The sequence below is a fragment of the Mastigoproctus giganteus genome, chromosome 4 (genome assembly GCF_048544385.1).
Source record: "Mastigoproctus giganteus isolate SK-2022 chromosome 4, ASM4854438v1, whole genome shotgun sequence".
In the NCBI taxonomy this organism is placed as follows: Eukaryota; Metazoa; Arthropoda; class Arachnida; order Uropygi; family Thelyphonidae; genus Mastigoproctus; species Mastigoproctus giganteus.
In genome coordinates, this window is record NC_143578.1 from 38,418,856 (window position 1) to 38,434,691 (window position 15,836).

The window sequence follows — 15,836 nt, forward strand, 5'->3', positions numbered from 1 at the left end:
ATATCTGGGAAATTCAAATCCACCATTATAAGACAATCTGATTTACTGGCCCATTCTATTTCTCCCTTTAGTTGTTCGTTATACTCATCAGAGTCATTTGGCCTATAACACACTCCTACTCTCAATTTTGCTTTCCCTGTACTTATAAGACACCAAATTGACTCGACACTGCACTGTTCACCCATGTCAACTGGCTGCGCTTCCTTAGATTTTGTGTTTCTTAACTAATAGCATAACCCTTCCTCCCTTCCTATCCTGTCTCTCCTTTCATTACACATTATACTCTCCAAAGGCACGCTATAGCCAGCATAGTTTATGTGCCAGTAAACACCCATAACACACACTTGTACTTTCCAAATTCCAATTCTGGTTTCTTTATATCTGTGTGACACCACATCTCTGATATTCCACCAATATCTGCCTTTGCTGTTCTGATCAACACCTCAAATTCATCAAATTTATTTACCAAACTCCTATCATTGGTGTACATGCAAGTATACATGCACCTGTTCTTATTCTACCCTAACACAGCCCATGTATTTACTTGTTCCGTGATGACTCCCAGCAGTCTCTGAAACCCCTCATCTTGTTTTCCAGCCTGCTACTCATTCCAATAGACGCAGTGAAAGAAACACTTTCACCTCTTCCGGCGGCTACTGTTAATCTATTAGTCCGTGTATCCCCTAAAGCTAGCAGTTTTCTGATCCACTTAACATTGCCTCGATAGCATAAGCAAATATTCTTGCATCCTTTCTATTTAAGCGTATCCCATCCCTGTAGAAGCAGTCTCTGCTGTTAACAAGCACAGACCAGGCTGAGAAGAATTCTACCCCTATGTTTTATACTTCTTTGCTTTATACAATACACTTTGCATACCTTGCAAAAGTATGCGATGTATGGTATAAAGCATATCTTTAAAATACATCATCCAAAATCTTATAATCTAAATCCCTGAAAAATAAATGCATATTTTTATTTTTTATATTTGTGAATAAGCACACCAAGTCTGTGTCCATTCAGAAGCATTGACCAGAGCAAATATCATTTTATGATTGGCTAAAGACTGCATCAGTGACCTTTAGCGCATTACTTAGCTTTGTAAAAGTTTTTGTAAACATGTGTTTTCTAACTTGGGAATCTAAACTGTATCTATTCTCTGTTTTTATGCCACATTTTATGTATATGCCATATTTCATATTTTTCTGGAAATGTATACTGTTTGTTTTTTTCAGGCTATTAAAGCATTAAAGGAAGAGAAGATTAAAACAATATTAATAAATCCAAACATTGCAACAGTTCAGACCTCCCCAGAACTAGCAGATAAAGTATATTTTTTGCCTGTTACTACAGATTATGTCACTGGGGTATGTTTTGATTTTATTGTTGTTTATTAATAATTTATATTTTTAATTAAGTATATAATAATAGAAAGTATAGTAGGAACATCACTGAACATGGGAGTTACATTGATATCTATGACGGAGCAATATGGCCTTAGTTGCTAATGCTCCTAAAAACCAAATAACACACAACAAACGATATCTATGCAGTTGGCAGGCTTAAAAGATTAGTGAAGATCTCAATCACAATGTGTTCCAAAGGTAGTGCACAGGAAAATGTGTTTTTCAAAACACATTTTCCTGTGCACCACCTCTTTATACTTAGCCGTTAGTTGTTTTTCCGAGTACAGCACGGTTTACAGTCAGTTCAGAGTGAATTTGGTGCAAATAGTTTTATACATTAAAGCATCCAAATAATTAGATACTGCTAGCTGTATCTAAATAATTTAATTTTATAATCAAATAATTCTGAACAGTAAGTGCAGCTGAGCTATAGCATTTACTTTATTTCTTTTTTTTTTTTTTTTTTTTTTTTTTGCTGGCTTGATAATAGTCATGTTAATGTTTTCAGTGTTATATGAACAGTCTGCAAGCATTAACAGAGCTTAAGTTGCAGAGTCTTCTTCAAAATTGCACCTTTCACTGAAGAAACAAATAAAGTGTCTTGCATTTTCTTCATTCAAAGAATAATTTATAGCCGTGAACTTGATGGCCATTAATTATCCTTGTATCAGCTGCTTATAGAGATAATACTCGTGTATTAGCTCTATAAGTTGGCTCCTTTTTTTTTTTTTTACCAATATCTTGCTTTGTGGTGTATTGCAGTAAAATCTTCATTAAGAACTACTTTTTAATTAAATTATTTTTCTCTTTATTTTAAAAGCTTGTTTTGACATTTACGCTGCACAGCAAACTGAAAAAAGCAGTAAGTACATGGAGTGTTCCCTTATGCAGAAAGTAACAAAACTAAATCTTATAGGTATAGATGTCAATGTGACATTGTTCTTATTGATGCCACATGCCCACTTGGGAAGCTTTGATTATGTAACTGAGCCATTCCTTGTTGTCTGTTCAGTACTGTCTCCTCAAAGTGGGCACCTGTATGTGGTAAGGGGACCTCCCAGTGACTCTGCTGGTCCTCTAGATTAGCATCACTGGGATCCAACACCCACAGCCTAAGTTCCGGGCTAACATCATGGAATCCGGTGTATTTGCCATGTGCTGTGACCTGTGAAAATTTGGAAAGGGGAATGCACCTGATTGGTGCAAAGGATCATGAAATAACATCATGTTCAGTCACAAAACCTACATGCATTAACTGCCAGGGAGGACATCCAGCCTACTCATGAGCATGCCAGAGGTGGAAAGAAGAAAAAGAAATTCAACAGCTGAAAGCAGAGCTGAATATATACCAGGAGGCAAGAAAAGTGGTGAAGCTTATAAACATCAATAAACCCACCTATGAACAGAAGGTAGCAGGGAGATGTTCCATCGGAACGCAGCCGGAAATGACGATTCCTCCAAAAGAGTCATTTACTCCCATCTTAAGCTCACAAAAGCCTGCACAGAAAGATCAATCAGCTGCTACTCCCATATCAGTATCTTCTAATGCTCCACAAGTAAAAAAAAAAAAAGAAAGTTGAAGTACCCCCAAGTACTCAAGAAAATATGGATGTTGAGGAGAAGGAGGTACAGGATGATTCAATCTTGGAATTCTTTACTGAGGAGGAAATGGACACAGGACAGCTTCCATACTTCCCCAAAAAAAGATAAATCCAAGACTGACAAAAGTAAGCCCTCAGCACCTTGGAAGCCACCTGATGGACAAACCAAAATAATGGCTAAATTCCTACAATAGAACTGTTGTGGATTCTGGTGAAACAATGATGACATTATGGCCCTCCTGCAAAAGCACAAGCCAATTTGCTTTTGCTTTCAGGAGATATATTCAAAGACAAATGAAAACCCTTCCTTTTGCAATACCACCATCGTTCGTAAGGACAAAGCTGGGGAAGGATCTGCTCATTGAGGGTGTTGCTATTCTTCTGGTCAGCTATACCCCATTTCAACTTATTCTGCTCTCCACCAACATAGAAGCAGTAGCAGTTTGCCTTATGGTAGGGTTTTTACTAACAGTTTGTTCAGTTTATTTACTACCTGGGGTCGAAATCTCCCAGAAAGACCTTGATAATCTCATTTTGCAGGTGGCTGCTCCTATCTTACTCCTGGGCGATTTCAGTGGACATAACACACTTTGGGATAGTGCTGACGTTAATGGGAGGAGACGTGTCATAGAGCATATGCTCACCAGCAATGACCTTTTCCTTCTAATTGTGGGAACTAACACCTTTTTCCACATGCCTACTGTTACGTTCTCTGCTATTGCTCTCTCTATATTCTCCCCCTCTCTCCTTCCTACCTTCACTCACTTGGGAGATAGAGGAGAACCTCTACGGAAGTGATCACATTCCCTTGATAACCGGCTTACCTAACGGGAGGCCTTGTCTACCTTTTAGGTTACTGCAATGGAAGATTGATCAGGCTGACTGGAATGCCTTTCAACATCTGGCACACTTTAACATCAGTACAGTCAATCAATGATGCAGTCGCATACATCACATAAAGCATTGTCCATGCAGCTGTGCTTACAATTCCGAAAATATCTACCCGGTTTCCACCATTCTAAAACCTTGGTGGAATGCTGAATGCACAGCAGCAAAAAAGGCACAAAACAAAGCTTGGGGGATATTCTGGTGATATCCTACCGCAGTCAACCATTTAGCCTTCAAACATGTATGTGCAAAAGCACGCTATATTCGCTGTTAGAGCTAAAAGGAATCATGGATTTACTTTACATCCACTATTATGAGATCGAACAGCACTAAAGTTGTTTGGGGCAAAATCTTGAACATTTGGAAGTTTGAAACAACTGGGAGATTTGGAATTTTAAAAGACCTTTATAGCATTGGTCATCTCCCAGTTTTTATCAAAAACTTTTTAACCCATCGTTCCATCTAAGTTTGTGCAGGATCTACCCTCTCTCAGCCTTTCAGCCAAAAGGAGGGAGTACCTCAAGGATCTGTCTTAAGTGTTACGCTTTTTGTTATCAAAGTGAATTCCATCATGGAACAACTTCCTCCAGCTGTAAATTGTGCCCTCTATGTTGAAGATTTTAGCATATTCTCTCAGTCTTGCAACATGAGGGTAATTGAGAGACCACTACAACATGCCATTGATCACCTGAGCTCATGGGCAATGAATAATAGTTTCAGGTTCTTCCCACAAAAGACTGTTTGTGTGCACTTTTTCCGCAAGTGTAATCTTCATCCTGAACCCGAACCGAGACTAGTGAGTGCTAAATGCTGTTCTAGTAGTACCTGAGACTAGATTTTTGGGGCTTGTATTTGATAGAAAGTTGCCCTTTCCGCCAACTACTTGCAGAATTGCCAACTACGTGCGAAGTGCATGAGAGGCCTGAATAGCCTACGTGCAACTTCAAGTAACTGTTGGGGTGCTGGACGATTTACTTTATTGCACCTCTATCGTGCACTTGTGAGATGTAAGTTAGACTATGGGTTCCAGGTATACGCATCTGCTAGACTCGGCGTACTCTGATGGTTGGGCCCTCCACCATCAGGCGATTTGTTTTGCCATTGGAGCATTTCAAACAACTCCAATCCAAAGTCTCTATGTCGAAGCATACAAGCCATTATTATCGTTTCGTAGGAAACAGTTGTCTCTACATTACACTTTCAAGGTAAAATCCCTGCCAGACCATCCCACCTGGACATCTGTTTTTGAGCCATGTTGGGAAAATCTTTATAACAGCTGTCAGACTGCCAACTGTCCTTTTGGTATTCGTGTCCAAGAGCTACTCAGAGAACTTAACATAACTGTAGACAATGTTGCCTTATCAACATGGCAACCATCTCCACCCTGGCATGCTCGAACACCACCATGCAATTTCTCTATTAACAAGTGGGGAAAGTCTACCACTTTGTATTCTGTCTACCAACAACTCTGTGCTGCCCACCGAGCTGAATACTCTGATTTCTTGCCTGTCTTCACTGATGGCTTGAGGTAAGAGTTATCTGTTGCCTCTTCCACTATCTTTCTAGATAACATTATATCTGATAAGATTCCTAATGAATGCAGCATATATACAGCAGAGTTGTATGCAATTGAATTAGCCTTGAGCCACATTAAAACCCACAATTACCAAAGGTGTATGATGTATGCAGGCTTTATCAGGGATGGGATAAATCCTCATCCATTGCTGACCAGGGTCCAGCAGATGCTACATTCTCTTTTTGAATGTTCTTTACACATCCGTTTCTGCTGGATCCCAAGCCACACTGTGATCAAAGGTAATGAACTGGCTGATATTGCAGCCAGGTCACCGCAATCCCAGAACAACTGTAGCCTGTTAGTCCCCTATACAGACTACAGGCAACTAATACGCAAAAGATTACTCTCCCAGTGACAACAATCTTGGCATGGGCAGGTAACAAACAAGCTCTGTCAGATAAAGCCTGCAGTTAGACTCTGGCAGACTAGTCTGTGGAGAAACTGCAGAGAGGAACTTGTTCTTGCACGCCTCAAAATAGGACACAGTCATCTTACTCATTCATTCCTGCTGAGGGCAGATGACTATCCTATGTGTGAGCAATGTGACACCATTTTAACCATAAGACATGTTTTATTTGAGTGTCCACTTTACAGGCATTAACATTGTTTATATTTTAGTGCTTTTAGCCATCTGACTGAGCCTTGTATGCTGTCAGATTTTATCCGACATTGTAAATTTTTCTGCTGTTTTTAGTTATTTAAAAAGTTTAAATATTTTTACACATATTTAAAAGTTACTGTTTTATAAAGTTTTTTACATATCTCTATTTCTATACACCTTGATGTAGTGACCTAATTTTTAAATCACTGAAATATAAATCTTATCTTTTATATGACCTGGTTTTGACACATTGTAGCCTTAGTCACTCATGTGCCAATAAAATCCAAAACACCAACAACAACCATTCAGTACTGTACAAATTGGTTTCTCTGTAAAGGGCATTTCTCCACAGACTAGTCTGCCAGAGTCCAACTGCAGGCTTTATCTGACAGAGTATCGCAATATCGATATGCTGGAAGTCAGAACTGTGTTCTGCAAACCATTCCTGCACAAGTGCCCGATGGCTCGATGCATTGTCATCTTGGAAGACATTCGAGAAAAAGTGTAACATAGCGGAGTGTACACAGTCAGCAAGCAGTTGGCTATAGTGGAGACCACTGATATGTTGTTGCACATGCACCAGGGGTTCAAGTTCCTGCCAGTGAAACATGCCCCACACTATACAACCACTTCCACTGCCTGCACTTTTTGATACCATGCATGATGGATGAAGAGCCTCGTGTTGTTGATGCCAAATCCGTACACGATCATCCATGGTGTGGAGTAAATAACGCGATTCATCCAACCAGCACACCTTCTTCCAGTCTTCTAACGTTCAACTTGCATGCTCTTTGCACCAGGCGAGTCTTTTATGCTGATGAATCTTGGTTAGGAGAGGATGCCATAGGGGTTGTCTGCTGGTATAGCCCATACGTGCGAGCATGCGACACATGATACACATGGTCATGCCAGATATTGTTCCAGGTTGGCCATGTTGTATTGGGTAGTCAACTCTTCAACAGTGCTGCACCTGTTTGCCTGTACGAGTCATCGGACCCAGCACTCACCTCTAACATCAACCTTTTGCTGACCTTTTCAGTTTTGCCGTCAGGTTGTTGTTTGACCATTTTGATGGCAGTCCTGGTACACTTTAACAACGGTGGCTCTCGAACATCCCACCAGTTCAGCCCTTTGGGAAAACAAAGCACCAGCTCGTCGAGCACCCATAATCTGTTCTTTATCAAAGTCCGATAAATCTTTCATTTTACCCATCACACTGGGCACCTCTGTAGCCAGGTGGGAAGGAGCAGCAGTGCGTAGCACACGCTTCTTGATTAGACCGGGGTTCGAGCCCGTCACCACCAAATACGGAGGATGCGGAAAGGTCAGGGAATGACCACCGCATATCCTGGAGCAATATGGCCTTAGTTGCTAATGCTCCTAAAAACCAAATAACAAACAAACCCATCACACTCAGAATTTTACTGCCTACTGAACCACTTGACACCTTATCTATATTACGTAGGTTGACTAACTGCGCACTCTCCTACCTCACGTTGTCAATGGGTTGCATTCAGTTTTCATAGTGGTGGTCATAATTCAGTGATCACTTAGTGAATATAATCAAAGAGTTTTACATATTTTACAGAATGGTTATTTTCATATATGTTGCAAACACAAAAATATAATTTCCTGTTTTAGAATGGTTAGCTACTGCAATTTTCTCTATTTTATTCACAGAATGGAGACTGTGTGTTTTGACATTTACACTGCACAGGAAACTGTGAAGAAAGCAGTAAGTGCATGCAGTACTCCCTTATGCGTAGTCACAAAACTAAAACTTTAGTTATAGATGACAATGTAACATTGCTCTTGTTGATGCAAAAGGGTCAGATTGGACTCTTATGTAAATGACAGTATGTGAAACTTGAAAAAAATCAAGTGTTGTGGATTTAAATTGAGAACTATTCTTCCTGCTTGCAGCTATACTGTTAATTCTACAGTTTAATTGGGCTCTGGCAAGTGAATTTGTAATAATTGTGTGCCATTGTTTATTTATGTCTATTGAGAGAAAGATAATTTAAGATATAGAAAGGTAAATAATTTCAAAACACAAGGACAATTCTAGCATTGCTGTGTTTTGAAATTATCATATCCTCTGCATGATACATAGAGACACTATATATACCTTCTGCCCTCCTATAACCAGTTGTTGAATCTTAACTCATTTTAGCATTTGCAAGCGACTTTGAAGTTCTTCATATGGTGCTATTTATTTCCTACCACTATTACTCATGCTAATACGAAATGCACTATGACTACTTTTATATTACTTTTTATGTTAAAATTACTTTTAAATAAATGCTGTAACCTGAGTAGTGATTCTCCAAAAATTGCAAAGAACAAGAAAAACTCCACTAAAAATATAATTATGGAAAGTATGAACGTTTCTTGTGAAAAAAGATTAATTTTTTTATGTATATCCATTTTGAAAATGTATATTTTGTGTGTAGGATAAGTGATTTTTTCATCTTAATAAGATAACTTTTGAAAAGTATTTTCTGGGCTAATTTTAAAATGTTTTTTAATATAGGTTATCAAATCAGAAAGGCCAGATGGCATCTTATTAAATTTTGGAGGTCAGACTGCACTTAATTGTGGTATAGAGTTGCAAAAGAAAGGAGTATTTGAAAAATATAAAGTTCAGGTATTAGGAACTTCGATTGCTTCTATAATAAATTCTGAAGACAGAAAACTTTTTGCAGAATTGGTTGCAGAAATTGGAGAAAAGGTTGTACCTAGTGTTGCTGCATATTCCATAGAAGAGGTAAGCCATTATAGTTATTTTAAATTAATGGAAGGGGGGGTGATAATGTGAGTAGACCACGACTGTTCCTGATAAGATATGACCATGCCAATATGTGTAGTTATTGGTTTTTTTTTTGGTTTTTTTTAGATTAGATTGGAAGGAAGCCATCAAACTGATACCAATAGCAACCAAAAGTTTTTTTGATTGATGTTAGCATCACTGTTTGACAGCTTCCTTCACTTATTGTCTGAGCATGATGACTGTTTCACCTGTACGATGTTTTACTTACTTGCTGGTTCGAAGTGCTTGCATCATATCCCTCTGCAATCCAAGAAGTCATTTCCTTCTTTTTTTGTGTTGCATTAGGTGCTGCGGATACAATCCCATTCCCGAGCACTTCTGCTTATTGTTGAGACACTTAGGAACAATTTGTTCAGGTCTTCCCATGGATGTCGCTATGTGATACTCATTTAATCTGTCATGGACCGCGGTGTAGGCAGATCAATGATTGATATCTAGCTCCAGCTACCAGTTTTACACAATCCACCCTTATACGTTGTGTATCAAAATGCAACATTTTCTTTTGTGACAAGTCCTCCTTCAGAGTGTCTCTTCTGTCATGGTAATAAATTGTCTATTTGCACACTCACAGTACGAAACTCTCCTACCTAGGCTAAGTGTATTATAGCCTAAGCTGCTCTTGCGCCAATAGCTCTTAAACAACAACAACAAGCACACTCACAGCTGTGATACGCTGTTGTCAACTTACCTTTTCCATAGACTGCTGAACTGAATTTCTGATGGAAAAATTCCCTCCACTGTAAGAAATTAAGTCACTGTTGTGTGCCAGCTTGGATGCATCCTTCACCGTGAATATCGTATTGCATTATTCTTTGTTCACACAGGACAACCAGTGTCTTGTTGTTCAGTAGGAGTATTGTACCAGTACCAATCGTTCAACTACTTGTTGTTCATACTCCTATCAAACAACTATTTGTTGTTCAGTACTAGTCTCTAATTGAATATAATTTAAATTTTGACAGTTGAAATCTCATTTGATTTTGATTCGCCTGTGTGCATTAACTTGCTAATGATGTCTTTACATGCAGATGGATGGCATGGGATGGAATTTTCACCCAATTCCCTAAAAATGTATCTCAAATTTTAAAAAAATCCAATCCTACTGTAATCTTACAAGGATGATTCAATGGTAGGAAATTGGGGATGGTGAGTTCCACTGTGGTATATATAATGTATTTAGGAAAGACAAAAGATAGAAGTGGCTGTGGGGTTGTGCTTCTTATCAAAAGTATCCTGAGCACAAAAAGAGCTTTTGCTGAGTTAGACATTGTGTCTGCCAGCATAGAATCTGTGTGGTGTGAGTTATTGGAAGCAAAGGTATAATGAGAGTGGGAATAATCTACAGACCAGAAAATTATGAAGCATATGACAAGTCTTTACATGCAGATGGAATGGGCAAGCAAGTGTGAATGTCTTATTATGGGTGACTTCAATCTTCCCCTGATTGATTGGAATAAGTTGTAGGGAAACCCACCATGGGGAACAATATTTTGAAATAAGCTAGATGGTTATTATTTGTACCAGCATTAAAATATGAAATTAATGAAAATACTAGTGATAAAAATATTCTAGACCTCATCATTACTCATAAATCAGATGATATCACAGGGCTTACAGTACAGGAACCATTGGCAGGTAGTGATCACACAGTTGTTAGTTGGAAGATGAAGATGTTGCAGTAGTTAAAGATAAAGGCATGGGTTTTAATTTCAGAAAAGGGACTATGACAGTTTAAGGCACTACATGACATCTATTAATTCGGCAGAGTGCAGACGGAGGACATATACATTAGAATTATGCAACACCTTGAAAACAAAAATCACGGAAGCCATGAATGCATATGTACCATTAAAAAAATATGTCACAAGGAGGATGCCAAAATGGATGAATATGGAGCTGGCCAGTCTAATAGAGTAGAAAAAGATAGCATGGGAAAGTTAGAATGAGGAAAAGTACTGAAGCCTACAACAGCTACAAGTTGATCTGTAATAGTGCCACAGATAAGATTAGGGAGGCCAAGACTGATTATGAGAAAGCACTGGCTAAGAGAGCAAAGAATAGGGACAGTGAGTTTTTCATGTATGTGAATTCAGAGGAGAAGAAAATGAATCAGATTGGACCCTTGTGTACTGGGTGTAGGAAAGTCTTAGATAAACCAGCTGATTAATTGAATAGGTAGTTCTATCAGTGTTTACTGATGAAAGCCCCTTTATGCTAAAGGGAGGCTGTGCAAGTGAGGCTGACACGTGAAATTAATGATTTCAAAATTGCAGATGACTGTTTATTAGAAAAACTTTCAAGCCTAAAGGCAGGTAAGGCTCCTGGAGTTGATAGCATATACCCAGTAATTTTTAGGGAAGCCAGAGAGTGTATTGAACCATTGAGATTAATTATGAGGATATCATTGGACTCAGGAGAGATTCATTGGATTGGAGAAGTGCCAATGTGTTGCCAATACATAAAAGCGGTTGGTTCTAAGAGAGAAGTTAACTACAGACCACTTCTCTCTGTGGTTAGTCTGACTTCGTTGGTAGGGAAAATCTTGGTGAAAACGATTGAGTTCAGTCCAGGGACTTTTAGGTAAGAATGGCATTCTGAAGGGGAGACAACCTGGTTTTGTTTAGGGAAAATCATATTTAACTAACCTGGTAAGCTATTTTGACACAGTTATTTATAAGCTGGATGTAGGGCAGGTAGGCTAATTAATGACTCATCATCTAACAGTCTCTCCACTCTGTTTCTGTTGAATGCCTTTTCTATAGATACTTCCATTTGAATTTGCTTCAATAATTCCCCCTCCCTCTTTAAAACCAGTCTGAACATGTGCCATAACTGGTCAGCATTCGTGTACTGTCCAACTTCAAACTCACAGAACCAATTTTTCTTATTCCTCATTTATTTCTTCAACTTCCGTTTTCTGGAGCAACCTCCCTTCATATGTATTTCTTGAAAGTTGCAATCTACAGAAATTTAAGTCTAATGTCAACAAGTATCTTCTATCTTCTCAGCCTTCAAGCCATGCATAGTACAAAGGGTACTAGGAAAGTTTTGCAATACAGCTTTGTTTATTTAATTTTTTCAAAGTAATTTCCTCTACATTCAATACACCTCTCCATCCTCCGAAACCAATCTTTAAACCAGTTCTGCCAAGTTTCACTAGGGAGTAAAGCACACTCGTTGTCCCAAGCCCGTAGAAGGTCCTCATCACTGGAAAACCGCCTCCCTTTTAGCTTCATTTTCACATGCGTGCGGGAACAGTGCAAAGTCGCAGGGAGCAAGGTCTGGACTGTAGGGAGGGTGCTCGAGAAGTTTCAGTCCTGTCGTGGTCAAATATTCGGTGCAGGCTTTGGCGCGGTGAGCTGAAGCATTATCGTGATGGAGGTACCAGGTGTCCATTCTTGACTTTGGTCCAGGTTCTTCATAGATCCAATGACTTTAGGCAGGCATTGTTCAGTATACCACTTAGCTGTGACTGTCTTCTGCGTGTCCAAAACGACACGTTCCACAATTCCACTCGATTTGAAAAATACAGCTATCATTTTCTTCTTTACAGATCGGGATTTTCTGACAATTACGGGTGTGTCGTCATCATCAAAGACCCAAACTTTGTTTTGAGCCTTGGTTGGCAGATCGTAATAGTACAGCCAAGTCTCGTCACCTGTCACGATGTTGTTCACATACCGAGATTGTCCCTTATCAAACTTTTTTAACATCTCCCGGCACCAAGTCACACGTCGTGTCATCTGCTCTTCAGTCAGTTGATGCGGCACCCAGAGAGAACAAAGTTTCTTCACGTGCAAATGATCTTGCAGAATTGAACGAATTGCTGGTGCATTTAGGCCCAAAGTATCCTCTATCTGTTGGTAGGTCACTCGCCTGTTTTCGTCAAGCATTTTCCTCACAGCAGTAACGTTTTCCTCCGTAACTGACGTTCGTGGCCTTCCCGGCCTCTCAGAATCCTCCAGAGTGAAATTTCCCCTTTGGAATTCTCTATACCACCTGAATATCGTTGTACGATGTGGACAATCATCATCTAGTGCAAGAGTCATTTCTTCTAAGTACTGGTCTATGGTTAAACCACGCACGAAATTATACCGCAAAACTGTCCTTATCTCATTTCGTGACCACGATGCCATCGCAAGCACTTTACACTCTCACTACTAATGAATAACTGAGCCCATCGACTTGGCGCGGCGGCTACTATGCACGTATGAACATGTCTCAACATGCAGCAACAAGCAGCTTCCTGTGATTCATTGTTGCGTCATATTGCAAAACTTTCCTAGTACCCTTTGTACTAAGTACTATAGGTTTTAATACCTTTTGTGCTTGGGGTTTTCATAATGGGGGGGGGAACAGTTTCAACATATTACTATTGTGGATTATTGCAGACACAGCGAAATGGAGACAGAATAAATAAATAATGACAAGTTTAATATTAATTGGAAAACACACACATATTAAATTACATACGTACAAAAGCTTTTGGTTAGTTTGTTAACCTTCGTCAGTCAAACTGACGGCTAAAGAGTGTGGAACATGAGGGCATGTACTGCCAGTCATGTATATAAACTGTGTGATGTGATGGTTAATTGTTGGATGTTGTCCAGTTGCTCTGTGTCTGCAATAATCCACAATAGTAATAATGAATCCAGAGTGCACAGGCCTCTTTAATCAAATTTCAACATAATTTATTTGGATTTTATATAGTAACTTCACAGTCATTCCTCGTGACTGAGGGGTTACTATATAAGCTGGAACGTGTTGGGATAATGGGAAAGATTCTAAGATGAATCACAGGCTGGTTACAGGACAGAAGTCAGAAGGTTGTGATTAATGAATATTCTTCAGATTGGTGTAACATCAGAAGCTGGTTCCCCCAAGGATTGGTGGTTGGGAGAGTCATTAATGATTAGTGCAATGCAGCACTCCTTCATGATGTCTTAAACAGGCATCAAGAATGGCCAGAAAAGTGGCAACTATGTTTTAATATAGCAAAATGCATGGTCTTACACTTGGGGAATAGCAAGCCCAAATTAATTTATACACTTGGTTTGATTGAATTAAAAACAATAGAGGAAGAAAGGGATCTGGGAGTTACAGCAGGGCAGGTATGAAGTTCTCTGAGCAGTGTAAACAGGTGGCCAGGAAAGCCCATGTCGTATCAATGATTTATCTATTAGACACTAACTATTAGATATAGGTTGATATATATATCAGCAATATCTATTAGAAATAGTGTGGTCATAATCCCATTGTATAACGTAAGTGTAAGACTGAATTCAGAATACTGTGTCCAACTATGGAGATCTCATCTGAAAAAAGACATTAAGCCTCTTGAAGGGGTCCAAAGACAGTCAGCTTGCATGGTGAAATTAGCAAAAGGGGCAACCATATGAGGTAAGACTTATTATATGGTCTAGGCTACAGAGCTTGGCTACAGGTATCTTAGAGGAGGAGGACCTGATTGAGATTTATAAGGCTCTGAGAGGGATTAGTAAAATGAATGAAGATAGAAATTTCACTGCTATAAGGAATTACAGAACTAGGAGCCATAAATTCAAATTACAAGGAAGAGGTTTAGACCAGATTATAGTTTTCTTTCAGCCAGTGAGTTGATTACTGGAACAAGTTGCCTCCACAGGTAATTGAGGTTGACAGTTTGAAGAAATCAAAAGGTCAACTATCCAGTTGACTTTTTGATATGTGAGGAGTGAAGTGCATAATATGTATTTTCTTATTTTTATTTATTTATTTTTTGCTGGTGCAGCAAAAGCCTGTGGAAAGAGCAATGGCCAAAATGCCTTCTGAGTTCTCATCCCATTCCAGCAGTAAGTTTCTGAAGTTTTAGGAATGTGATTATAAAGTGAAAAATGATCAAAAATAGTTTTTAAGAATTTATATTTAAAAAAAAAATTGACTGCTGTAATTACTACAAACAAAACTAATTTCATTCAGAAATATTCACACCTTAATATACTGCTCTTTAATCTACAGAGGGGTGGTATATGGAAATTAGCATTTCTAACCTCTTAGATAATGAAATTAAAGAAAAAAAAATTAAGAAAGAAGAATTAAAATATTTTCATTGAGAAGTAACTGTCTATGCTATACAGATTTTAAGATGAGGTAGATGTTTCACTCTCCCAATACCTGTGTTTCCCTGTTCCAAGCAATCACAGGTTCGGGAACTAGTCAAAATACCTGGCATTATTTTAAGAAAATTTCTATTTAGATTGCACCCATTAACAAGTTCTGCACTGAAATCTCTCGTTAATTTGCAAGAATGATTAGTACTGTCTCACTTCTTAGAGGAGGATGCAAATCTAACAGAATTATTTACATCTGACTTTTCCTCCTTTTGTAACAGAGTTTGTTCTGGGTGCTGAAATGCCCAGACTGTGGAAGGCTTGATGTGGTGGTTTCCCATTGCCTGTGCCTGCATCTATCTTATTTCTTCCAGCACATGTTCACAGACTGATTTGCATGTTGTGTGGGTTGAACAAACACCAGAATATCTCGTAGAGGGGGAAAAAAATTCTCTTTTCTCTGCCTAAGATATTAAGCAGTACTTCAAATTCATTTATTTGATTGTTTATAATACAATGTGTTGAATAAATAATTTGAATTGCTGCTTAATATAAGAAAAGGCATATTTTGGCCCTGGCTGCTCTTGTGCCATTAAACTTCCATTCCACTACCATTATCTCAAATATTTCATATATAGCGCATTGCAAAATTGAGTGGTTTGAGTTAAGTTACTTGAGAGACCAAGGTTGTTGCAAAATGCACTCTGTACCCTTTCCCTTTATTTAACTTTGTTTTTATTTCTCAATAGTTTAATTAAAAAAAACAAAACTGTTTCTTTATACCCACTGTATTGATACACCAGCTGGACAGAGGCAGGTCATTTTGTAAACCACTTTGATAAATCGCT

The 15,836-nt window shown here is 38.7% G+C and overlaps 1 protein-coding gene across 1 annotated transcript in view; it reads left to right on the top strand.

Annotated features, from left to right (window-relative positions):
• The window catches only part of r (carbamoyl-phosphate synthetase 2, aspartate transcarbamylase, and dihydroorotase rudimentary), a 353,839-nt gene that overhangs the window by 109,546 nt on the left and 228,457 nt on the right, over window positions 1–15,836 (top strand). The window contains exons 12-13 of the mRNA XM_090372656.1: window positions 1,233–1,364; window positions 8,603–8,836. Of these exons, the coding sequence (XP_090228782.1) occupies window positions 1,233–1,364; window positions 8,603–8,836 (366 nt within the window). The remainder of the gene's footprint in view (window positions 1–1,232; window positions 1,365–8,602; window positions 8,837–15,836) is intronic.